We start from the raw sequence: 26330 nt of genomic DNA, 5'->3' as shown, positions 1-26330 counted from the left end.
AGTGCTTCGGGGGTTGCTAGGTAACGGGCGGAGTGCCCTTGGGACTGGTAGTTTTTTTTTCCCCTTTCTTTTTAAAGTGCTACAGCTGTTTTTAGAAGCAATAGAAACCCAAATGGAAGTGTAAAAACATGCAAAATATGAATTTTGAATAACAGATCTAGTTACAACACACAAATTAAGCCAACAGAGGTCAGAAGTCAAAATATGAATCAGCAAAGGAAATTAGCCAGGAAATCCCTGGTCTGTGACTCTTAGTGAATATTCCATTGTTTACTGTAAATAATACGTAAATGATATGTTAACAATGTGTGGTTATTTTTATCCTGCCTCCATTACAAGGCAGGATATAAAAAGGCATTTTTACCTTCTAATAGGTAAAAATGCAGCAAAGCTGGTTTCAGACACTAGGCTAGTTTTAGTTGCTTTTGTGCTTTTTATTTTAGCAACATTCTATTCCTGTCAATTGTTCTTTACCGATATGGCTAGATATTTTTGCCCAAAGAATTTTGTGGCATAATTATTAATTGTTCCGGGCACGTCCCACCGGGAGGAGGCCCCGGGGAAGACCCAGGACACGCTGGAGGGACTATGTCTCTCGGCTGGCCTGGGAACGCCTCGGGATTCCCCCGGAAGAGCTGGAAGAAGTGGCCGGGGAGAGGGAAGTCTGGGCCTCCCTTCTGAAGCTGCTACCCCCGCGACCCGACCTCGGATAAGCGGAAGAAGATGGATGGATGGATGGAATTATTAATTGCTAATCAAAGTTTTTAAAGTACAGAATTGTCAACTGATCACCTTAATTTTGCTACAATTGAAATGTTGGACTATAAGCAGATTGATGTAACCTTCTAATATATTGAAAACACACAAATAGGATTTATAATAGACCAAAAATTTAGAAAGTTAAATAACTAGCATTTAATTAGCAGAATAAGCTATTGCCAAAATATGTTGCGGATGGTTGGTTGGTTGGTTTATTATGTTCTTAACTTATTTGTTGTGTCCCTGAGTGTTTCAAAAGACAATTCAAGTAAAATTTATTATTGATTACAAATCTAAAAAAAAAAGAATCAGAAAAATTGTACATTTCTTAATTTGAAATGTCAAAAAATTGCTAGAAAAAAGGTTACCATTTCTGATGAAAATGTTCAACTTTTTAAACTCAGAAAACTTCTTAACATTGAAAACTTTTGAAACTTAGAAATGTCCACGTTTTTCTGAGAAAATGTCTGACAATCTCAAATTTAATTACTTTTTAGCAAGTTTTAAACTTTACAAACTCAAATTTTCTTGTTTTTTTCCCATAACATTTTTTTAAATTAATCTAAAAATTTCTGAGTTTTTTGGCAGAGGTGTAATATATGTACATATTCAACATCTAACTAAACTACAAAACTGTTTTCAGAGTACAGGAGAAAGTGGAAACAAGGTATAATCTCTAAGGAAAATGAAATGAAGCTAAATTTTTATTAGGATAAATTTTAAGTTTTGTTTTTAATTTTCATACCTTTTATAATATTTGACAGTTTTCAGATGCTACCGTTAAAAATACATGTTATGTTTTTACTGCTTGTGTTGAAAAGCCCAAATTTTTACATTATTTTTAAACACAATGCATGAAGCTTTGTTCAAAGAAACGTAAACACACAGTTATGACTTATTTGATAATGTGGAAAAAATAAAGAAAGTAAGCTAAACATATTTATATTTGCTTTATTTTATTTTAAAAATTCAGCCAAAAGTATTATGTCATTAATTTCAATATTTACAACGTTTGATTACAAAGACCTGGGATTTAAATGCCATCTGAGACGTTTTGATATTAAGAAAGAAGAGTTTCATGAAGTTTCCTGATGATCCTCGTAAACAGGTTCCTTCCTGGACTGAGCGAAGCCACAACTTCCTCAATCTGTTGGATCCTACAATAAACCACAATTATTAAACATTAAACATTCTGACAGTTTGAAATGTTACAGTGATACATTTACAACAGAAAAATTCTCAGATCAAGGGTGGTTATCATTTGTAATTTATGTTTTTTTCTACTTCTACAAACCTGAATCAATGTTGAGATGATTAAAGCAGAAAATAATCTAAAAAAAAAAAATGCTCTGATTTCTTTAGATTTTTAACATCAATGCACTTTAACGGAAATATTTGAATTACCAAATTTCAACAAATAATTGATAAGACAATAACCATTTTTTATCAGTTCTGATCAAGACGTTTTCTGAAGGATAATGTCTAGGAAACTGTTTTTCCAGCCAAGGAATGAAAAATTATGATGAAAAAGGAAAATGAACTGAAGCCACAGGTTGAATTTTTTTTGTCAACGTCATTTTTCTCCATAAATTATTTCATCATTTTTACTAGTTTACCGAATTTAACCTGTTGATTTCCATCTCTGCTTCACTTACGTTGTGTTTCCGATCAGGTTTTTAAAGCTTTGCACATGGAAGACGCAGATCTGGTCAGTCAACCTGACACCGAAGACGACGTCAAACTTGGAAAGCTTTTTCAGACTGCTGAAGACAATGTGGATTCTAGAAGAAGAAGAAGAAAGACGCAAAAAATAGTGTTTATGATAATGTTTCCAGAACGTATAGGAACCTGGTTAAAATTTAGGAATATTACTTAGCACAACTTTGCTTTTGAAATGATGCAAAACATTCATCCATCATAGCAAAGGCAGAAAAGGTGGCATAAAGTAAAACTGAGCATTTCCATTTTTTAGAATAAAATTCTTCATATAGCCAAATTCTGTAGTCCGACAAAAAAAAAAAAAAAAAATCCATAGATGTAGGTGTTAGAAGTAAACTGGGGGTTTAAATGGACGTTGCTCATTGGTAATGGAGGTGGGTCTTACTGGGTCTGGGAGCAGCTGATGTGGAGGATATCAAAGCGAAGACTTCCCCACATCTTCAGGAGCCGCAGCTCCTCTCCAACCAGGCGGCAGCGGCTTACCACCAAGCTGACGTCATGGAGAAGCTGCAGGAAAACAAAATACTTCAACTCGCAGCTTCAATTCAACGTAGCAAGAGATATGGAGAAATATGTCACCTGTCGTTAAACATATGGACCCCTTGCCGGGTGACGTCTCGCGCACAAGACCCTGCCCCCCATCTCCATCTCCGTGCTTAGCTAAGCAGTGTTAGCTTAGCTAACAGCAGCGATAGTTAGTCTACCACAGCGTTCACTTATTGCTAATCGCAAAATAAACATCAAGCCTGAAAACATAATATTGTAACGAACTGAATGTCCTGTTCTTTGTGCGGAAAACGTTTGAGTGTTTCTTTTTGGTGTTGAATCCCGAAACATAAGGTGGTGGTGGTGGTGTCGGTTGCTATGGCAACGAGTCTGCGCGTAGCGTAGCCGACGTAGTAAACAGAGCGAGAGAGAAAAAAAAAGTGGTTTTGAGTTGTTTTTCTGCGTTAATTTCCCTTTCCTGTGGTGCACTGCACTAAACTAATAATACCTACATCTCCAGGTTTCATTTTGTTAAACCGCGGCAGCGCGGGTATAACGGACTGAGCAAAGTCCATGTAAAAGAAAAAAACATTTGTCCGCCAGCGTTGTGCGCATGCGCGGAATTTCCGGATATACACGACATTTTATGCTCCTATTTTAATCAGTCTAATCATTTATAACCAGAAAAGTGTGAGCTAAAGCGGATTTTCCCTACTTTCGTCTCTTTTTAAAGTTTAAACAGGAATTATAACAGCTGAATGTAACTCTTAAAAACAAACGTGTGTTTTCACACCAACCTTTGGGACGTGCCCACTGGTGGGATATTTCTCCACCCAGCCAGACTCTCCCTCAATGAACTGGGAGACTAGTTTATGAACTAGACGAGCGTGACACTGCGACTTCTCATCTGGCAGGAAAAATATTTATAAAGTATTAAAGTTAGAAACAAACATGATCATGGTCAGACTAAAGATAAACGAGAGCAACACAGATTATTTTCTCACCACTGAGATTAAACTTGAAGTTGATGTTTGTTATTTTCCTCTCAGATTTGCTGTCAGCATCGTTTCCTTAAAAAAACAAAAAAACATTTAGATATTAGATTAAGCTTCCTAACAAAAATGTTTTTAGTAAGAAGAAATTATAGAAATAATGTAGAGAAAAGTAGAGGAAGGAAATATGAATGACCAGACAGAGGGACGGACAAATGGATAAAATAAATTTTAATTCATGTTAAAAATAGAAGCTATTCAGCATTTGTTTGCTTTTACTTTAATCTGACAGTAAATAAGACAAAAAAACATCCAGTAACTTTTACCAGAAGCTGATTTATATTAAATTTAGCTAAATAATTTTTACAGAAAGAGTGTATATATAAAATATATATATAATATATATAAAACCTGATACAAAAATAATAGGCCCAAAATATTTTAAATATTTTTGTGCTGAAGTCAGACAATGTTTTATTCATGTTGTGCATTTAGTTCACTGAAAAAAAGACAATATAATTGTTTTTTCATCAAAAATCTTTTTTTACCCATGACTACTTTCGACTTAAGAGTTTTGGCCCCCAATTTATCAAATTTCTTTTACATATTTTCTTTTCTCACACCCATCCAGAGTGAAACTTTAATAAACTAAATCACAGATTTTTCTCAACAGAGAATGATAACTCCCTTTTTAAAGACCAACAATAGTAATACTTAAATATTTATGCTTCAGACTGTGAAATAACTAAAAAAAATCTCACCATTGGTCTTTTCATACACCAGGCGCAGGAACATGGTCTTATGGAGGAATGTGAAAACTGAACAGTTGTCTTTCTTGTCGTCTTTCTCTTCAAGCCTCCATTCATTCAGCCTGATAAAATAAAACAAATTAATCTTCAATATTCTCTGACACGAAAGCATAAACCCCCTGAAAACAAACGGACAAGTTCAGCGTGTCGATGTCGTTTTCCAGCTTCCTCTTTTCAGCTTTCAGCTTCGTTAGCTCACATGAATTCTTCTTTTTCTCCAAATCCAGTTCAGATGTTTGTCTAAAACAAAGCAAAATTATTTGTTAGACTTAATAAACAATATTAAAACTGAATATGTGTTCAAATGATTACATCTTTATGAAGCTACATGGAAAGAGGAATAAAATAATCTTAACTCACCTTTCATGGTCAGCCAAAGTCTCAGTGACCTTTGACATTTCTATAAGAAAACACAATTTCATTATTTAGGTTAAAGTAAGTTAGAAAAAACAACAAGTAAAGTAGATGAGATTTATCACAAATTACCTTCCTGTAGTGATTTTAAACTAAGTTTATCTTCTGAGCCTTTTTCCACAACTGCATCCAGTTCTGTATGAAAAGGAAAAACACATCAACCTGTCCTTTCTCATGCTGTTTTCTCCCTGACGGTCCATCTAACTTCAATGTATGAAATACAAAAGATTTCATTTTTAGTAGAATAAAGCTAAAGCTAAATTGAAAACCTGTGTGAAAAACTAAATACACTCTCATTATTTAAGTAGAGTTCACAATATGTTGTTTGGAGCGTAATAATTGCAGGCTGTTATGTTCTGATGTGTACCTGCTTCTAAATCGCTGATGCAGCCGTCCAGAGTTTGAATCATCTCATCTGCCTGACTGATTGTTCCCCTCAGTTTTTGTTGTTCCTCCTGAAAAAACAAACAAAAAAATAAAATAAAAAAGGTTTCTGAACAGACACAACCTTAATATTGTTGCAACGAGTCTCACCAGATTAACTCGAACAAGGTTTGCGTAGAGCTCCTCCTTCATTTCATGACTCTGAACTTTGCTGTTTTTTCTGAACAAGTTGTTTCTCTCCTTTAGCTTAGCACCGAAAGATTTGAGCTGGTGACGAAAGCAAAACAAAAACACATGGAACATGGTTTTATTTTAAAAACATTGTAGATATAAAGTTTGTCAAAAGTTGTTTATTTGTTCTTTGAATTTATTTTGTTTAGTCAAGAAGTTGTTTCTCCAGACATTTAATGGTGTATTAAGTTTTGCTAGGCTGCTCTTGGCAGTTGGCGGTTACCGTAGCAACCAGTAAGAGATAGCTCCTCCCCTATGCTGCTCTTGGCAGTTGGTGGTTACCGTAGCAACCAGTAACCGACAGCTCCTCCCCTTTTTTAGTTGCCATTCTGTAACTGCTGTGTATTAGGATCGGCTGTGTTTTCTTTACAAGTATTACATTTCAGCATATACTTTAGACAAATTCAATCATATACAGTGTTTTTCCTGAGTAATTTTGCTAAGTTTTCAATCAATCAATCAAATTGTATTTGTATAGCACATTTCAGCAGCAAGGCATTTCAAAGTGCTTTGCATCATAACAAACACAAAAACACAAAGTCATGCAACATATAATCAACAATCAAAACATTATATCAAGTCAAGTGCCATCATTGAATTCGTAATTGATTACGTTTCAAATACAACTCTAAACAGGAGGGTTCTGTAAATGTTTTTAACTGTTAACTTTAGTAACAGTTAAAATTGTACAACTTAACTGCTTATTGAGAGCTATTGCTTTGTAATTTGTTTAGGATTATTGATTATATTTTATGTAATGTTTAGGGGCAGAAGCTGCCGGACTAATGTTGATCACCAACTTGATTTCCTCTGTTGTTTGAATAAATAAATGAACCTGTAAAGAAGTCTACTTACCGGATCTGAGACAAACATAGAGGGGTTACACACACACATAAACCTGATTAAATTGAGGAAGTTCACTATCGGACTCATGAAACAAACGAGATTCATTCTTTAATACCTCTTTCTCTGTGAAGTGATTCACTTCCTCCCACAAAGATCTATTTACAGTCTTAAGAGGTTTTCTTAAGTCTTGCATCCGATACTTGAGCCTGGAAAAGGGACAAATACAAAAACACGGAACCTTGAGCAAAGTGGTATGTTTAACTTTGCCTATATAAACAAAAAATAAATAAAAATACATACCCTTCCACTTTTTCTGTGAGGGTCTTGACATCTGCCTCATAAACTGATTGTTTAGGGCGGCTTATGTGTTTATCTTTTAATAAATTCAATGCCGTTGCATCAGAGTTGTCCAGAAGCTGCAAAAGCAAAATAAATAACAATCAAAGCAAAATTTAGCTCTGATCACATAAATGTGAATATACAAACAGAAATGAACCGTACTCTGCCAGGAAGGACGCTTTGGCGAGGATTATGGATGACAAAATCTATGCTGAAGAGATTGAGGAACTCCAAAACTGTAATTGTGCCATCTTCGAGTTTCTGAAACCAAAACAATAACAAAGTTTTGGTTTGTTTTTTTTTACATAATTTCAAATAGAAATCACATTTTCCATTTGAAATTTGTCAAAAAGTACATACCTTTTGTCCATCATTGCCATAGTCTTCAAGCTGGGATTCAAACAGGCTGCGTTTAAAAGCTAGAAAACATTAAAAAGTGAGAATTACCAAAAAAAAAACAGATGAGTATGAATACCAATGCCTTCATTTTAAACGGTGACATCTTACTAGTCTCTGATGCAATTTCACATCTGCTAATTGTGTTGCTGGGGGAGTCGATGGTCTGCGCACAAGCAGCGGCCATGTTGCTTTCATAGTCAACATCAGACTGAGATGCCTATGAAGAAATTAAACAAGAAACGATGAGCAAGAAGTGATGATTTTTAGACCACCAAGATGTAGAAGAAGAAAAACAAACCAAGATTACTTTATTATAACCTGTAGCACCATTGTTATTATTGTAGGGAAATTGCTTGTTTTAGGGATTGTTTCAAGGGTAAAATATCTGATTACTATGAAGGATGCATTATTAAACAGTCTATGGTCTATATAAAACATAATCATTACATTTTTTTGTACAAAATTGTTCTCAGTCTGCTCAGTTCTGCCTATTTCACCTCCTAAGGTCTCTTGTCACTTTAAATCCAAAATAGCTGCTGCTGGCCACACCCCCTCAGCATTTACACTCACACTTGAAAATGGCTGCAAACAGGCACTTTGAAAAGCTGAAGTGGTGCCTCCTTCACAACTAACAAAAACGAAGCAAGAATGTAGGTTTCTGTGTACAACAAAACACTTGTCTAAAGTGTAAAACCAGCTGGCCAGATGTGCTGGAGATTTGCTTGGCTTGCTAGGTAAAAGGGCTTGGTGGGGTTACTAGGAAACGGAACAGTGGCTTTTGATTGTTAGTCAATGTTTGGGAGGTTTTTGAAACAACTACTTTTCCAGACACCAAAAATTATTTAATTACTGCTAAAAAAAACAGCAGGTTGTTTTTTTTTAGAAGCAGATGAGACAAAAATGTGAATTTTGCATGATCAGTTCCCTTTAAGAACTTTGTGCCTTTTGTTGAGCATCACAGTATTTAAGATCTTAACTGAAAAGATTCTGGGCCATTTTGCTTTCGTTGCCACTTTGACTTCATTAATGTTGCTCAATATAATATACATGTAAAAAATAAAAGATTTAAATAGCAATTTCAAGAACCTAAAAACACAATATACATTTATTTTCGACATACCGTTTCAGAAAACTCTGGGCATAGCTTCTTTCTCTTCTCATCCTCCTCTGTCTCATCTTCATTGTCCGGCAGAGACCTCTTTTGTCTCGGGCTGCTGGACGTGAAGTCGTCCATATATGCAAAATCTTCCTCCAAAGGCTGGAACGTGGAGAACTGATTGGACGAGTTGTCTTTCTTAGAGAACTTCTCAGGCGTCATGGTGTCAATTGTTTCAGAAAAATCTTCGCAGTCAACCAGTTCTTCACCGTGAATATCAGTGATTTTGTCAAATTGGCTCAGCTGATTAGGAAAGCTGACAGTGAATGTCTTTGTAGGTTCTTTAACAGCAGATTTATTCAACTCACCCGCTGTGTTTCTTTTAGGGAGTTTTGGTTTAAAGCCTCCAACTGACAGCTTTGACATGAGCTGTTTTGTCTTTAAACTGAAAGGAGTTGAGCTGCTTGCTACAGAGAGTTGTTCTGCTTCTGCATCATTGGTATTTTTTTCCACATTGGGATCCAGATGAAGCAACAAAGGTGTGCAGGTTTCCATGGCAGCAGGATCAGGAGCCGCATTTATCAACTGGCTCAAGCGTTTCACTTTAGACTGGAGATCGGCTAAACTCTTTCGTCTGGACATCCGCGAAGACAGAACATTGGCATTTTGATCTGCATTACTGGGTGAGCTTTCCATCTTCTGTGATACGGTCTGCGTTTCTGCTTCAGGTCGATATTCATCAGACACAGATTCCTTGAAACTTTTTGAATGAGGGTTTTGTTTGGAAGAAACACCTTGAGGTGGATCATCTGTAGATGACGCCAAGGGTTCAGTCTGATCCACGCAGATTTCCTCAGTGTTGGTTTTGGTTTTATTTATCGGCTTGCCCACATCTGAGCCCAACCTTGAGGATTCATTTTCAGGATCAGCGTCGGGTTCCTTTGTTCCACATTGGGAATAACTTGAGTCTGGACAGGATGATGTGTTTCTGTTAGCCTCGCCCTGGGCACAGCTCGTCTGAAACAGTTCAGATCGTGTTGATGAAGGTGGATTTGAATCCAGACCACGGTTCCCACTGTTCATTTCCTTCTTAGCAAGAGTATCGTTCATGTTCTCAGAGTTTTGATCTGACATAACAGGGTGTAATAGGGAGTTACTGACGATGTTTGCACTAAGGCAGTGAGTCATATCCATAGTTGCATTACTTGTTGTGAATTTTGTGGTTTTCTCTCCAGATTTCGGCAACAATTTGACGTGACGTGACGCTAGTTTATAATTCTTCAAAATGCTTTTTGTGTCACTTTCTGTCTCATCCACAAAGGTGTTGCTTATCCACTCTGTGCCGGTGGGAGAAGAGTCTGTATTCTGACTCGGGGCTTGGTTGAAATCTGTGACAATGCTTACAGTGTGGCTTCGGGTAATATCCATAGTAACATCATTTGCTGCCAGCCAAGCCAGATTCTTTTCATTAGCAGGCGGCAGGCTGACAATTTGGTCTGACAACACATTTGAATTTACAAGAACCTTCCCCATCAGGCTTTTTGTTGATTCCATTTCTTCATCGATTACCCCGAACCTTACAGTTCTCCCACCATCAGCGGGTAACGCATCCACGCTTTGGTGTGGAAGCAGGTCTAAATCATGTACGATGTTCACAGTGTGACTTTTCGTTATATCCATGGCTGCATCATTTGCATTGAACTGCACCGTTTTCTCTCCACCAGCAGGCAGCAAGTTCTTGCTTTGGTTTAAGAGCATTTTTAAATCGGTGAAAATCTTGACAGTGTGACTTTTCGTCACATCCATAGCTGCTTCATTTGAACTGAAACACTCAGTTTTCTCTCCATTTGAAGGAATGGTCAGATTTGGGAAATCCCTCTCAATATTTACAGTGTGGCTTTTGGTCACATCCATTTCAGCATCCTTTGCACTGAATCTCAATGTTTTCTCTTCATTTGAAGGAATGGTCAGATTTGGAAAAGACTGCAAAGGTAAATCCCTCATAATATTTCCCGTGTGGCATCTGGTCACATCCATTTCTGCATCACTTGCACCAAACCTCTGTGTTCGCTCACCTTCAGCAGGTAACAAAACCTTTTCTTCATGTACAAGCACATTTAAATGATGAGCAATGTCCATCGTGTGACTTCTCGTTATATCCATTGCTGCATCATTTGCATTGAACCTCACCGTTTTCTCTCCATTTGCAGGTAAGGCCACATTTATGAAAGACTGCAGAGGTAAATCCCTCAGAATATTTACTGTGTGGCTTTTGGTCACATCCATTTCTGCATCATTTGCCCCGAATCTTACGGTTTTCTCTCCATTTGCAGTCAAAACCTGGTTTGGAAGTGGCAAATCACTGCTAATGTCCACTGTGTTGCATTGAGTCACATCCATGGAGACATCAGCCATGTCAAATCTCATGGTTTTCTTTCTGTAGTCATTTGTAGACTCAAACTCAACCTGAGGAAACAGAATTTTCCATTAAATTTTAATGAACAAGGTAATTACTGCATTAAAAAAAGGTTGACACTGAAATATACTTTATTTAAAACTTTAATCTCACCTGGTTTCTTTGTTTTATTGTCTTTAAATAGGTCTTTGTTGAAGTTTCTGGAAGTAAACATAAAAAAAAAAATGCAGTTTACACTAATTTTCAACACTTTTACTGTTGACAATTAGTGGTCTACCTTGTAATTTCATATGCTTGGAGACATTTTAGTTTTTACCTAATAATAATATTAATAAAGAACTGTCTGCCATTATGTCACCTGTATAACCTGATGCTCCAAATTCTTCTTTATGCTGTTGATGTAAGTTTCTCTCTGTCTCCCCATGAACACTTTGACGATGCGTAATTTTAGTAGGTAAAACAGTCTGAAGGGACTCGTGTTTATGTAGCATTTCTTCGCTCACTTCAGCTTCCAAAATGCATCCCGTCTGAGCTTCAGTCATGTCCATGTTATCTTCCAGATAAACTGTAAATCCATCAGATGGCCCTGAAGTAGCAGCCATCGTTGTTGAATCAGCTTCGCAATTGTTTGGTGTTGGTAAACTGAGTAAGGATGAAAATTTGTCTGATGCTAAATCTGTGGTTATCTTCGTGGTGAGGCACTGAGTCACATCCATTGTGACGTCGTCTGCATAGAATCTGATGGATTTCTCCTCGCTTGAGGGCGCCATGTTGACGTTTTGGAGCGGATTCGGTTTGATATTAGTGGAGATGTGTACGGTGTGACTCTCGTCCAAACAGTCGTCACCAGCAGAAAACCGCAACGTTTTTTCTCTGTAGTCATCTGGAGCTGCAACTTTATCCTGTAGAGAGGCAAAGTTAGCAACATGGATTTTTTCTTATTAACAATTGTGGCTCATAAACATCCAAGTTTATGCTATTTGCAGACTAGCGGTACAACTACAGCTTTCTAATCACACAATGTTTATTGAAAGATATCTGCACTGCAAAAACACAACAACTTACCAAATATATTTGGTCTAGTTTCTAGTGCAAATCTGAGCAATCTCGGTAAACTTGAAATAATTAAAAACTAACTTAAAAGTAACATTTTAGTAAGATATAACAGATATCTAAGTAAATAATTCCTTTATATTGATGAAAAAATTCTTGTCCTATTGGAAGATAAATTAACGTATAACAAGACTTATAAAACAAGATTTATTAAATAATATAAATTTATTAAATATTCCAATATATTGTTGGAAAGTTACTTTTAAGATAGTCTTGCCCAGTGTTGTATAGTAACGAAGTAAAAATACTTCACTACTTTACTTAAGTATATTTTGGAGTACTTCATACTTTCCTCGAGTATGAAAATTTTTGATGACTTTCACTTTTACTTCACTATATTTCCGAACTTAATTGCGTACTTTTACTCCGATACATTTTCAATGTGTGGTTTAGTTACTCGTTACAAAAAAGCGCGAGAGAGAAACAAAGTGTTTTGACCCCACCTACTGATTAGCAAGTAGCAAGTAGGCTACCGAACAAAGTCCGTAGCCTACTTGCCTGGGCTTGTTCATCACCACCAATAGGATACACCTGTTTCGCTTCTCCCATTAAACACAAAGCAAGTCTCGCAATCAGCAGCAGCCACATGGAGGAGGAGACGGAGACCACAACGACTACAACTACGTCGGACACGGCTCCAGGGGAACCACCAGCTGGTGATGAAAGCCCTTGGCCTTATTTAAACACAATACACTCTTTCGTGGGTGTTAAAGATTCTTCGTACCGTATGCAGTTTATGTTATTCCTGCCCGAAGATGTGGAAATTCTATCTTACAAAAACTCCCCGTCCAACTTGAAGAAACACATCGAGGTAACGTCTTATGAAATGGTTATAATCCTCCTGTTTCAGTAACTATAGCTTGGTCACTAGACACTACTGTATTGTGAAACGTTGACCATAAATGAACTTTGTTTGGCATTGTTTCAGTTCCACACGTGGTGTATTTGGCTTAGGCTTAATGTTGACTGTAGCAGGCTACCTAGACTCCTCTGTTCAAGGGGGGACAGAAGCCATAGCGATAGCAATTTAGACTAAATTTAACGAATATAGGAAAGGCATGCAAGTTCAAAACCAGGTTTACAGAAGCCAATAAGCTGCATTTCCCTCCCAATTCTTTTTTCTTTTGCATAATGACCAGTTGTGTGCACCACCTACTGACTGTAGCATTGACTGATTCACTGATTTGTGAAGTAGAGTAATCGTAACAGCTCTTTTTCTTCATGTTGGCCGCATTTTCTGTACTATTTATTTTTCTCATTTTCAGCACTGATCTTACTTGAAGGGAAAACTTAAGGCTTACAAAAACTTTGTATTTTCTGTCCTGGAGGGTTTACTAAGAAGCTGGTTCAGTTGTAAAGCAGGTTAAGTTAACCTTGTGCTATAGGTAAAGCACCTAATTTTCTTAACTAAATGATGCCTGCAGGTATATCTATTAGCAGGTTTAATTTTGCCTGCACTTGGTTGGGTACATTATTTTAAGTGTATTTGACAAGTTTACCAAAATATAAAAAATGTCATTCAAACTGCATTTGCTTTGTTTTACTTTTTACTTGTACTTTTCATTACATTACTTGAGTACATCCATTTTTACAGTAATTTCCATACTTAAGTACAAGAAGTTTCAGATACTTTAAGACTTTAACTCAAGTAACATTTCAGTCAGTGACTTGGACTTTTACCAAAGTCATATTTTGGAGAGGTACTTATACTTTTACTTGACTCTGAGATTTCAGTACTTTATACAACACTGGTCTTGCCTTATTTCAAGTGTATTACAATATTTGCACTAGAAACTAGACCAAAAATATTTGGTAAGATCTTGTGTTTGTGCATTCACTTACTCGTGAATATTTGTTTATAAATATTAAAATTATAAAGGCCTGAGAACATAAAGTAGTGCCTCTAAAATCCCTACTGACTTAAAACGCAATACATCAGCTAAAAAACAGAAATATTCAGACAGCATAGAAGTCTGGTCACGGAGAAAATACAGGATCTAAATTATTAATGCTCCTGGTTTTTCTTTTAAAAGTTAATTTCTGTCTTAAGTTGCTGCTTTTAAGCTGACAGATACAAATTTAATTTCGGGGATTTAGACAAATAAAATAAAAAGAAGCTTATTTACCATCAACTGATGCCTTTGTGGCTCCATGTTCAGCTTTGAGGAGGTTTTTAAACCTGGAGAAGTAAAATAAATCACATCAACTGTATCTGTTTCATCACTGAATGTACATTGGGAGACTACCATTGTCTTCATCTGCAAGTACAATTAAATAAATATAGTAGAACCACTTATAATAGTAGAGGACGGCAATGGAAGCCTACTAAAATGATAAGCATTATTGTTTTTTTTTGAGTATTTTATGTTTACAATTATTTGGAGGTTCAAAAACCCATTAAAGTTTAATCTCTACCAGATGTGTCAGTTATGAGTATCAAGATATTTAAATGTTTAAACGTTTTGGTTTCCAAAATGATAACATTTTATTTAAGTTTCAGGTTTTATTCTAGATTTATGTTAAAAATCTGGAACAAACTTTCAGAAAACTGCAAAACAGCTGAAACTCTGCGTTCCTTTGAATCAAGACTAAAAACCCGTTTAGAGTTTCTTTTGAACCAGAGTAAATGAAACATTGACCAACATATTTGATATGTATGATTTTCCTGATGTCAATCATCAAAATATAATGTTCATTAAACGTTTTTTTATACAAGGAAAACAAACTTGTTTATATTTTTCAGGAGATATAAAATAGATAGATATTACAATAAATAGGCCTGTCACATTAACTCATGTTTCTGGACGATTAATCGTCCCAGACGTTATTGCGATAAACAATAATACTGTTCTTTTGAGACAATTTGCCAGTAATATAATGATAATGATATAATAATGCAAAAAAACATCCTCAAAGATCAATAAACTTAATCATGTGATTAATTGATTTATTGATTATTGTGCCAGGTCCGACTACAACCATAACAATTTAGGTTATAGTTTGTTTTTTTTTTAAACAATTTATCAGGTTTTAGTCATTTTTTCTAAATTAATCCTCTTTTAACCCATTACTAAAAACAAACTAAAAATAAATGTGAGTTTTTTTGTACCTTTATGATCAGATGACTGTGGTCCATCAATGTTCTGCTGTCCAAATTTGAAGATTTCCTTTTTCTGACTTTTACAGAGAGGCTGCATTTCTTCTGAAGGAATGAGAAACTGAAAAACATCATCTGATCTTTGAACTTCAGTCATATCCATGCTGAAATCCTCTCCAGGTTTAACAGGAGCTGCCGGGTCAACACCACCCCTGTTTGTACTCAGTAGGTAGTTCTCTTGGTCGACGTCATTCGTTGGGATTTTGTGCTGCTGCAGGGAGCGGTCGGCGCTGGCGATGCTTCCTGTGAGATTCTGAGTGATGTCCATAAACTCATCTGCAGTGAACACAACCGTTTTCTCCCTGAAGTCGTTTAAACCGGACCAAACCTGGAAAAAAGAAGTAAACAAAACAACAAACAAACAACAACAAAAAACACACAGAAATGACAAAATGTTAATATCTGACTGCTTTCCAAAAACCCACATGTTAAACTTCTTAAAAGGACTTCAGAGAGTATCTCTGAAACTCACCTTATGGCTTTCAAGAGGAGTGTGTACGGAAAGATTTATAGAAGATTTACTGGCTGAAAAAGAAAACAAAAACAATAAATTAACTGTTGAGAAATCCACTATTCAGCTAAGTACTAGATATCAACTTTTTTTTTTAGAAAATATGATTAACCAACTTGTAGTGTACGTAGATACTGTATGAAATTGTCTAGTAATTGTATTTGCAATATACTGGAATGTTTTTTAAATGCTTGTTTATATTTTAACATAACAGCAATATCATTCCCAGCTGTGGAGACAGTAGTCTATTGTTAAATGTTATGTAATTTTCATTTTGAATTTTATTTTTAGGCAATTATAGATATGTATATTTGTTATTTGTTCCTTTTTTAAAGTTGGATGTTGAGTCTAAAATAAAGCATCCATCCATTCATCAATAGCAAATGAGCTTTGGCTAACTTTTTACATTAAGAAATGTAGATAAAAAACAAACAAAAAAAAGAAACTATGAGATTAAATCATATTTGCCCAGCTATATGCAGCTCTGAAAAAAATTAAGAGACCATTTAAAATGACCAGTTTCTCTGACTTTACTCTTTATAGGTTTATGTTTGAGTAAAATGAACTATGTTCTTTTATTCTATGAACTACTGACAACATGTCTCTGAAATTACAAGCAACAATTTTATATTTATTTGCAGAAAACAAGAAATGGTCAACATAATGAAAAAGATGCAGAGCTTTCAGTCCTCAAATAATGCAAAGAAAACAAGTTCATATAAATTTCGAAACAATACTAATGTTTTAACTCAGGAAGAGTTCAGGAATCAATATTTGGAAGAAAACCAGGAGGTTTTAATGGGGTTCAGTGCAGTGGGCTCTTAGGTTTTTCCAGAGCTGTATGTTCGCTCTTAAGACCCATGTTTGTTACCATTTTGGTTTTTGACACAATTATGTACAAAAATACTCATTGTCAAGCTTCAAGAAAGACAGAGATGTGAGATTTCTCACCTTTTTGGTCGTTCGACTCCAAGCTTTCACAGCTCTGTTGCAGTTTGGTTTCTCTGGCTTGTGACTCTCTTTCTAACTTTTCGTACATCTCTTGAGTTGGAAAGAGACACTGAAAAGGATCGTCATTGTCGGCGCCCAGAATACGGCCGGTCTGGGCTTCCATGCTCACATCATCGTCTCGACGGAAACCACTTCCATTAAAGGATTCTCCAATATTCCTCAGAGATTTTGGCATCCGATTTTCTTTGTCAACATCTGCAGCCAGGGCTGATTTTATGTGATCAGAGGTTAAAGGTGTCATCCCTGTGCTGGAGGGAGTCAGTTTGGAGAGGCTTGAGAGAAAGTCTTTAAAGCCAGGATCCAAAATAGGAGCCGCTGTGGAAACGGCTCTCGTTTCCACACTTGAATCCGTTTGTTTATCAAGCAGTAATGCTGACGCCTGATTTGTTGCTTGTACAAAATGATTGGGAGGCACTTCTGTGAAAACATCAGCTACGCTCCCCCCTCCTGAGAGTAACAGATCGTAGTTTTGGTGGTCTGGATCTCCAAGCAGATCTGCATCACTGTTGATGTTTATGGTGTGACTGCGAGTCATGTCCATGTCGGCGTCCTCTGTGGAAAACACGACTGTATTCTCCCCAATGCCACTGCCACTGTCAAAGTGGATCTAGTGAAAGCAAATAAACTCAATGAATAATTACTAAACACAAACTAAATGAGAAAATAATAATATTTTTTTAAAAAACGTACGTTTTTTTAGTCTAACAACTTTGTGACCGTTGTAATGTAGCAAACAGACCACTTCAAAAAAAATAAAAAAGCAAATTTATTATAGCAGGTCACACCTCTAGTTCATTTTAAGTTTCATCCAGGGGTGGGAATTGAACATTTTCTCCACCAGCCACTGTGGCTGATGGAGAAAAGCTCAGGATATGAAATATTTCTACAAGCACCAAAACTACAAACTAAACTAAATAACCAGGATCCGAATTTCACACTCACCATTATTCTTTGTTGAGAAGAATGTAGAGGAGCATTCAACAAGGAGTCTATACCTACAATCAGAGAGCTGAGTTACTAAAAATACTAAAAACAGACAAAAAAAATACTAACAAATAAAACAATATTCCTACCCATGATCTGTGGGCTTGTGTCCTCAGCTGTCACCATCTGAACCCTTAATTAAGACAGCACAACGTACGCTCAAACAGATGCAAATAAATTAACTGAGATTTATTAAACTGGTCTCTTTACCTGTTTTGTGTTGTTGCAGTAGCTGTGATATAAAAGAAGAACAATTACAAACATGCTTCAAGTGAATAAAAGGGAATGATATCTCTATAATTTTCCTGCATACCTGCTCCCATTAGCTCTTGAAGAGGGTTACGTGCAGGCGAAGCGTTCTTAGCATCCCTATTAAAAACAAATGAGCTGATTGGGTAAAAAAGATTTCAACATGTAACATAGTAAGAGTTTTCTTCTTGTACTCACTTGGCCAAAGGCAGAAAGTCGTGAGCAAAACTCACTCTCTTCGACTTTCTCTTTTCAACCAGTTTGGCAGTTTCCACCTAGCGAAGATAAAAAAAAAATAACTGAACAAGACCCGTCTTTTTTAAACAGTTTGCATCATCATTATTTTACAACATTTAACCATTTAAAATGCAACCGAATAAACAAAACCTGGGCATTTAATTTACCTCATTTTCTTGTTGCTGTGGGTCCTGCACAGAATTCTGTGTCGCCTTTAAAATCTGAAAATGTAAATTTAGGAAATTGATTTTATATGTGAGATGTATGTCTCTGATGTTTTTTAATACAAACACAAAAGTTCACTCATAACTTATTACTGATATTTCTACAGTGGTCAAGATGTGAACAAGGAACCCGGAAAAATGGATGAATGACAGAGATCGATGGATAAAAGGTCAGATGGATGGAACAGGAAGTTTCACACTCTTTCTTTTGTCTTAACTATCAAAACCTGAGAAGGATTATGTGTACTTTCTGTAACAAACTATTTTGTAACACTTACAGAAGAAATGCGTCGCTTGGAACATCCAGTGCCTTCACTGTACCAAAAAACACAAATTATTATTAGGTCTCAGTTTGTCTTTTCCATTCAAGTCTTTATTCATACAGAAAAACATGATGTAAATATAATAAATACAACATATGCTTGCAGCTAGATCATGGCTAAAATGTTCAATTCATCTATTATTGTAGAAAAATAAATACAAAAATTCTTATTTTCATAATCAATGTAAAAAAAAACTCCTTTTACCTGCTTACATATGTGGACTTTCAAAGGCTGTAAATCTTGAACCTCGTTTAAAGCTCAGGCAACAACCATAAATAAAAACTCTAAACAATAATATTTTTTACTCACACGTTCTTTCCTGGATCCACAGGTTCCATCTTCATTTATCTTAAAAGGGAATTTTACTGCACATTAATAGAGTTATTTCACAGCATTTAAGGAAATGCTACAAATGGTCACACCCGGACTAGATTATTGTTCATTTGATTTTGATTAGCAAAGTCTTACTCTCAGGTAAGAAAATACAACGAAGTCTATTTCTAAAAGTGTTTGTATTATTTAGGTCCACCTTTATTAAAACTGGTTCAAATTACATTGTTGTGTTCCCAAACACCGCTTATAGTTTGATCAGTGTTTATTCACATAGAAGCGCAATTTAAAGGCTAAGCTACGTGAGCATCCTACTAACCAAAGATCAACTTCAGATCAAATTCATCTTTCAAAGTAACGCACATTCATTAAAATCATTGTGTGTGATTCATTGCTGAATCACACATAATTAACAGAAACATAAATTAGACCTTCTGAAAAACATTGAGAGAATCTTTGCCTTCATTTTTTACATAAAGGAATGCATAATGTTTCCATATTGCTAGCATTATTAACAGAAACAGTTGTTGTAAATAGCTTTAAAGTTAACAAGCTATGGACAAACTGCCCGTCAAACCAGTATTAAGCCACGTACCTTATTCACTGTAAATCAGCTTCTTCGTTCTACACCAACTACATCTATGTTAATACTTACTAACTATCGAAAAAAAGGTTTTATAAGACATTTGTTTTTTAGATAGTGCGCGATTCTCCAACCTAAAGCTAACGTCTAAAGTTTTGAATTTAGCCGCCTCCACGCATGCGCATTAGCTCTTACAGTGCTCGTCTCGCGGCTTCTTTTTTTATTGTTGTTATTAAATTATAAATATTTAAATTATATAATATAGCAAATTATGCAAAACGTTTCCATACTGCTTAGCCGTAATAATATTTTCTAAAAAAAAATTTTTTTTAAACTCTTGAAGACGTTTTATTTACACCGGAAACTGTTGCCAGATCGGAAATGATCACAGAGGGCGGGACATATTTGAAATTTGTGGCTGTTATTGAAAGCCTCTTTCTGAGTCTCCTAACAGGTCATTGTTTATTCTCTTTCTTTGGTATATTAATGAACGTTTTTGTATGTTTTAGTGTTTAAGGGTTATTTTATACCTGCCAATCAGTAAACTGACCGGGCGTTTTTAAATTGCAGCAGCAAATGTTACATTTATGTCTGTCAGTTGACTCGGTTTTAGCAACATGCCGTTAGTTGTGTACTTTCGGATCAAATTTACTGTATTTATTAGTTATATTTGTGCAAAGTGTAAAAGTGCAAATATTTAACTGATAGAAATGGCCGTTTTGAGGGATTAAAGTGTTATTTTGGTGCCGCACACATAAGTTAATTGTTTGGTTTTTTTTTCTACACTGTTTATATTAACTGCTATCTTTGCTGTATCTGAGAAATATCTTCAAATTGTATTTAAAAAATGTCTGTCTAATGTAATATTCCTTTAAGAATTAGAATTTGTGATTTTTCTTGTCTTAGATGTGATAGTAGCAAAAGAAAAATATATATTTTCCCATCCTAATTTTTTAAAACTTATTTTTATGTTGCCTCTTAATGCAGGTGCCTTTATTATTATCACTGGAATTAACGTCACTGTGAGGAAAACTCAATGTCTTCAAAAATTCCAAGAGGTGAGCTTTTTATTGTATTTTTCATGGATATTTTGATATTGGAGTTTAAATTAACTTTCTTTGAAGTAATGCTAATGAATATTCATATTTTCAGGTACAAATTTACCAACAGAGGCAAAAACCGTTCAGAAAACAGACACAAATCTTAAAAATTCAAGGGAAAATGTCCTACGGTAAATTCAAAATTAAATAAAAAATCTCTAAATTCAGTTAGCTTCATTTCATGTTTATTATAAATTGTATTTCAGGAAAAATGTTGCTCCTAAAGTTCACAAAGGGTAAGTAATGCATCATATTACATGATATTAATGTTCAGCAGACACTAGACATTTTTATTGTGTTCAACATATTTATATGTCCCTTTTTTTTTCTTTTTTTTTTTGCAGCGTTTCAACCAGATATGGGCAACAGGTGGAGCTGAAGGAGCAAAATCAGAACCTGGTGGCTGCAAATGGGGAGCTACAGAAAAATCTGTTAGAGAAGCAGGTAAAGAAAAAAATGAAACAAACATTTATCATCTATTAGTTCATGTTCTTTTAATATAAATTTCATATCACAGCAAAGAGTTGAAGAGTTGGAGCTGCAACTCGATGAGCTTCAGAAGGAGAATGTAGAGTTTCAGAAAAACCTGCAGGACTGTCACACGCTCCTAGTTTCTGCCAAGATAGACCCAGGTGAAAAAGATAACTTTCAATTTAAATTTCTAATTTTACCCTTTGTAATGTTGTCTGTTGTAATAAACATAAGTTTAATGTTTTAGTTTTAGGGGAAAGGGTTGGAGATGCAGTGAGACAGAAAGAAGACGAAAGGAAAGAAGTTATGGTATGTTTTTATTAATCTCCCTTTCACTTTATTATGTGTATTTAGCCTCACAAACAAGTCAACATGCCTACAACGGTGCATAACTGCTTAAATTTCAGAGTGTTTCCACCGATCTGCTGAGGGAATTAAAGGCTTTTGGAGACATTGCATCACAACAGCGTACTCAGCTACAGGCAAGCCATCGTCTTCTTTCACCTTTGTAATTCTGTTGCAACATTTCTCTTTAGTTTGGCTGAGGTTTTACTATCATTTTTAGGAAATCCAAGCAACAATGGAGGACATCACTAAAGCGCGAGAAGTTATGAAGCAAGAAAGAGAAAATTTCTCTCAGGAGGCTGCTGAAATGGAGGGAGCTCTAAAAGAGGCAGAAGCACTTTTAGTGTAACAAAGAAATATATATCTGTGAGATTTTATGTTGAAATAAAGGATTAATGTTTTTCTACAGTAACTCACAGCTTAATCTTTGCTTTAAGATGAGATCATTAAAATTTTTCTGTTTCTAAATCTCAAAGCATCACAAATGTAAAACAAAAATGTTTGTACAATGTCGTTTATTTAAATGTGCAAAATGTTGCATTTTGCAATTGTTCCCTGAGGGAACAATTCCTATGAAATCACAATATTATTATTCTAAAATGCTAACAAAATTGATTTGGAGAAAGCGACCAGGCTAGCATACAGACATATTTGAGATCTTTGCTCAAATATAAGGAAACATAACGGTCAGCATTATTAATAACATAAAAACAGCATAATTGTTTGCTTTCTAAGCTAGAAAGTAAAATAATTTCAGTGTTTCTGTTAAAACTAAACAGAAACACTGTTTCTGAATGTTTTGAGTGAACATTCAAATAATTTTTCTTTAACTTATCAAAACAAAAACACATCTCCAGCCTTCCAGTTTATTAAATGTTCTGCCATAATTGCATATTTTCACATTTTACATTTTTTTTCCTTAGATTTCTAAAGTGATCAGGTGGCTTTTTTTCTTACTTTGTTTTTGTTTAGTCTTGCACATATGTCACATTTTGTATTTCTTTTAATGACAGGCAGTTTGCTCAAATTATGTCGCATTTTTCTGCCATTTAGTGCAACAATATTACTTCTGCTCAGCTTGTCAGACCGAGTTTAAAATTTAGAGGGCAGTATAAGGCTATAAATCACAAATCCATTACCTTTTCTGAAAGACATGTACTCATACTGACTTACCTTTGCTTTGTTTTTAAGAATAATTAACTGAAACAACAAGCCTTAGATCATATTTCTGTTTAGATCATATCCAGTCAAGTAGAAATGACTTAGATTCATGTTTCAAGTACACAATGTTCAGTTTTAGGTTAATCCTTTCAATCTCTGCTATCATTGTTTTGAGATAAACTAGTTTACAATGTATTTATCTCATTATCAATCAAGTAGCAGCTCTCTGACCAGACTAAATAACACAGAAAGACAGATTTATTGCAGTCAGGACAAATCTAACAGGGACGGAACCAAAAAGGATGGAAGGGCAGTGATGGTCCCCTCCCCTGAGCAGCAGCGTCAGGGGTCAAAGTGCACTTTCTAAACCGTCACATTCCAGTGAGCCGTTGTGGGAGACACGTTCATCCCTCCCTCTCCTGAGAACAATGGCTACTGTCAAGCCAAATGGAAGACAAGCGGCTTCATAAAGTCACCTCAATTTAATTTTAATCGATCAACTGAAAACATTTGTCATTTATTGAAGAGTGTGGTTGAAATGTTGGTTTTATTTAAATACAGCATGACTACAGAGCCAATTTTTTAACCTCATATGTATTTTGCTTTATTTCTTGTTAAATAACTCCATCATACCTACAATTTGATATTAGGTACTTTATTGCTTGTTTCACTCAAGACTCAAAGTTGCTAAAGAGATCAGTGTCTCCTTCTATTAAAAAAAATATGACACTTTAATTGGGATTTTGAGTAAATTTAGTGGTGAAACAGGCCCACAGCATCACAGATCCTCCACCATAATTACCAGCTGACATGAGGTGAAAGTAATAGATGGGTGATATGGATTTTCTTTTTCTTTCTTTTGTATATATATTTAATGGCGTAACAATAAAAGTGGCAAAAATACTGCATCAAATACTTACCCCCCTCAAAAAACCCTCCAGTCTCTGCAATCCTAAATGTTGATTTTTTTTTTTTTTTAAATGTATTTAAATTATTTGTTGTTCTGCTTTTTTATTTTATTTCACTTTCACAAATGGCTTCTTCCAAACAAATTTTACTTTAATCAAATAGTATAATTGTACCGCCAAAAACTAACAGGACACAATAATCTCAGTCATTAAAAGGTAAAAACTTTCTGATATTCATTGATGATCTTGTGAAACCAGCAGTAGAAAAAACGTTAAACAGAAAAATATAACAATTCCAGACGTGCACTCAGTTTTTGAGGTTGGAATACATCATCAGTTGGAGTTTACCACACTAAATCACAATTTTTCTTATAATATTTTCCCTGATAATGAGAAACTATACAATAATTATCCTTCGCTAAAGGGACTTCCACAAATAATGTGGAACTTGCGTTTGCATTGCAAGAGTCATACAAGATCAGCTTTCCTATTAGGATTAGTGTCTTGTTGGACATGTTTTTTTAAGTGCTATAAAAATCACTATAAATAAAAAAGTTCAAATCTGGTCAGAGTATTTCTGATTGTGCTTATTTCTATTCTCCGTTTTCGATCAAATTCGGCTTTATGATCTGAGTTTTACTCAGCAGTAAAACACACGAGCCATGCATTAAAGCTCTGCAGGGATTTCTGAGCAATTGGAAGACAAAAAAACAGCAAAGACTGAAACTATGGAAGCCCGTTTCTGCCACTCTAAAAAAAAAAAAAAAATTATCAAAAAAATTATCTCATTATAATGAGAAAGTTTAAACCTTAAAGTTTAAACTTTAAGGTTTATGGTTTGTTAGGGGTTGCAGCAAAAACAGCTGAACTAGAAGCTAAAATATGAAGCCCCACCATGCAATGCATTCTGGGTTCTTTTAAAGTCCATTGCTGATGTTCAGAACCGTGATAATACACATTTCTGGCACCTAGCAGGAGCTCAACAATGAAATCAGAAGCTGAGCTGTGATTTCTGTCTTCAAAACAGAGTTTGAAGACAAATAAAACAAAATAAAACTTGGTTAAAATATCAGACTTTTAAAACCAAATTCAAGCCCCTTCAGAGAAGCATTAAGATAAAACTCCATCATCCAACAGTTATCACTGAGATGACTTTTTAAAGCTGAGCTGATTTATTTAAAAAATTGAGCTAAAAAACAAATCAAAATGTATTGAAACCTGGTTGAGGTAAGAGGCCACTGAAGTTAGGGTTAAGTCCCAGCTCGATAAGACTTTGACTAGGTCGAAAAATGAACGGGAGTCTATGGCAGCTACATGAAAGGAATGGGCTAGGACCACCAAACATGGCGGGGACCTGCAGAGGGTTGGAGGGAGAATACGAATCAAGTTTGGTCAAATGAGCACTTTTTGTACTTCACCAATTTTCCCTTCTGTGCACCACCCAGGTCCGTTTAACAATTTCAGGACCTGACCAGCACCCCTCAGCATCATTTGCTTGAGAAATAATGAGATTTGGTTAAGTATAAAACGGGCTTTAATGCCAAAAATGATCAAATGTTACAAACCATGCAAGTCATAGAAATGGAACAGAAACAGAGAGACATTCACCGTCCAGCACTGAGTGTCACATAGCTCACCTTATGGGTGACAGTAAGTGAAGCAGATTGTAGAGCAAGTTCTGACTTTATTCTCATTCTGTTCCTTCTCTAATTATTCAGTTTATGTGTGATTGTCAGTCTTATGTGATATGGTTATGTAAGCAGCAGTGTGTGTGTAAGCAGATAAAAGACAGAATCCATAAAATAATTTTTGAGATATTTTGAGTGAGAAATTGTTCAAATGAATGGGAATCAATGGTAGCTACATCAAGGGAACAAGCTATGCCCACCAAACTCGGTGGACATGTGGGGCCCCTCCCATAGATCACTTCCACTTATACTGTTTGAGTTACTTTAAGTGAGAAAACTCATTTTCTGGTTTTCTTCCTATATGCTTGACCCTAACTGGACAAATTTCTTCTGTTCACCAGAAGATTCTATCAATACTAATATTGATATATCTGAGGGCATTAAGTCCATTGAAAATATTTTCTATAAATATTTCCTCCTTATCTGTAGAAGAACAGATAAGGAGCTGCTCCAACTTTTACAAATCAATTAGGGGAATCATTTTTTCCTCCAGATCAAGGGCACTAACATGGGGAAGAAGTTTGAACCCACATATGCAAACATCTTCATGGAACAATAGGAAACAGAGGATTCAGGAAATGCATTAAAAAACCATGTTCTACTTCAGATACCTGGATGACATCTGGACTCACTCAGAGAAAGATTTTAAACATTTCACTCACACACTGAACATCACATTCAAGTCTAGCTTTAAAGCTGTAGACCTTTTAGACACCACCACATACGAAGACTCACAATTCAACACCACACATAAATTAGACATCAGTTCATTTTGAGCCCACTGACCTCACATGCGCTCCTCTATAAAACCAGTTATCACCCAAACACACCTAGGCAGGCCTAATTAAATCACAATTACTCAGATTCCACTGTATTTACTCAGCAGATTTCAGGGAGTCCTCTTCAAGGCCGTTCTTCTGAGGAGAAACTCCAGGACTTTCCTGAGGAGATGCAGAGCTTCTTTCCTTGAGTCCAGATAACCGGAGATCTCTCCTGTTCTCCCTCTTCTTACCACATTTTCATCGTCTGTCTGGCAGCTCAGGAA

The 26330-nt window shown here is 35.5% G+C and overlaps 2 protein-coding genes across 3 annotated transcripts; one reads left to right on the top strand and one right to left on the bottom strand.

Moving 5' to 3' along the window:
• Positions 1 to 1694: 1694 nt before the first annotated feature.
• Positions 1695 to 19788, bottom strand: knl1 (kinetochore scaffold 1). 2 transcript variants are annotated; one of them, XM_028039787.1, is made up of 33 exons: positions 19625 to 19788; positions 19009 to 19047; positions 18655 to 18691; positions 18320 to 18373; positions 18114 to 18190; positions 17980 to 18035; positions 17877 to 17898; positions 17756 to 17799; positions 17625 to 17677; positions 16623 to 17289; positions 15633 to 15685; positions 15113 to 15488; positions 14130 to 14182; positions 11249 to 11792; positions 11044 to 11090; positions 10310 to 10940; positions 8499 to 10183; positions 7487 to 7595; positions 7340 to 7398; positions 7142 to 7240; positions 6941 to 7056; positions 6756 to 6846; positions 5714 to 5830; positions 5547 to 5634; positions 5252 to 5314; positions 5126 to 5165; positions 4901 to 5005; positions 4718 to 4827; positions 3969 to 4034; positions 3762 to 3871; positions 2864 to 2985; positions 2415 to 2540; positions 1695 to 1916 (listed from the first exon to the last, which is right to left on the bottom strand). In XM_028039787.1, the coding sequence occupies exons 2-33, from the start codon at positions 19041 to 19043 to the stop codon at positions 1820 to 1822; spliced, it is 5952 nt and encodes a 1983-aa protein (XP_027895588.1). In that variant the 5' UTR covers positions 19044 to 19047; positions 19625 to 19788; the 3' UTR covers positions 1695 to 1819. The 2 variants fall into 2 exon arrangements, with proteins under 2 accessions (XP_027895588.1, XP_027895587.1); XM_028039786.1 differs by having other exon boundaries at positions 8499 to 10940.
• Positions 19789 to 19987: 199 nt separating this feature from the next.
• On the top strand, positions 19988 to 21940 carry knstrn (kinetochore localized astrin (SPAG5) binding protein). The gene is made up of 9 exons (XM_028039802.1): positions 19988 to 20066; positions 20600 to 20670; positions 20765 to 20843; positions 20919 to 20948; positions 21057 to 21156; positions 21230 to 21344; positions 21431 to 21492; positions 21591 to 21665; positions 21749 to 21940. The coding sequence occupies exons 2-9, from the start codon at positions 20649 to 20651 to the stop codon at positions 21875 to 21877; spliced, it is 612 nt and encodes a 203-aa protein (XP_027895603.1). The 5' UTR covers positions 19988 to 20066; positions 20600 to 20648; the 3' UTR covers positions 21878 to 21940.
• The last annotated feature ends 4390 nt before the right edge of the window (positions 21941 to 26330 follow it).

The sequence above is a fragment of the Xiphophorus couchianus genome, chromosome 15, assembly GCF_001444195.1.
Source record: "Xiphophorus couchianus chromosome 15, X_couchianus-1.0, whole genome shotgun sequence".
Lineage (NCBI taxonomy): Eukaryota > Metazoa > Chordata > Actinopteri > Cyprinodontiformes > Poeciliidae > Xiphophorus > Xiphophorus couchianus.
This window is presented reverse-complemented; position numbering and strand designations above follow the sequence as displayed.

Bases quoted from the DNA above. Each gene is read 5' to 3' on its own strand.
- knl1 (XM_028039786.1), bottom strand. From the start codon at position 19,043: ATGAAGATGGAACCTGTGGATCCAGGAAAGAACGT. The intron at 7,596-8,498 runs GTATGTCGAAAA...ATTTCTTCATAG, and splicing joins GCCCAGAGTTTTCTGAAACG to GCATCTCAGTCTGATGTTGA. The intron at 7,057-7,141 runs GTACGGTTCATT...TTGCTTTTGCAG, and splicing joins AAAGCGTCCTTCCTGGCAGA to CTTCTGGACAACTCTGATGC.
- knstrn (XM_028039802.1), top strand. From the start codon at position 20,649: ATGTCTTCAAAAATTCCAAGAG. The intron at 20,949-21,056 runs GTAAGTAATGCA...TTTTTTTTGCAG, and splicing joins GCTCCTAAAGTTCACAAAGG to CGTTTCAACCAGATATGGGC. The intron at 21,345-21,430 runs GTGAAAAAGATA...TTAATGTTTTAG, and splicing joins TTCTGCCAAGATAGACCCAG to TTTTAGGGGAAAGGGTTGGA.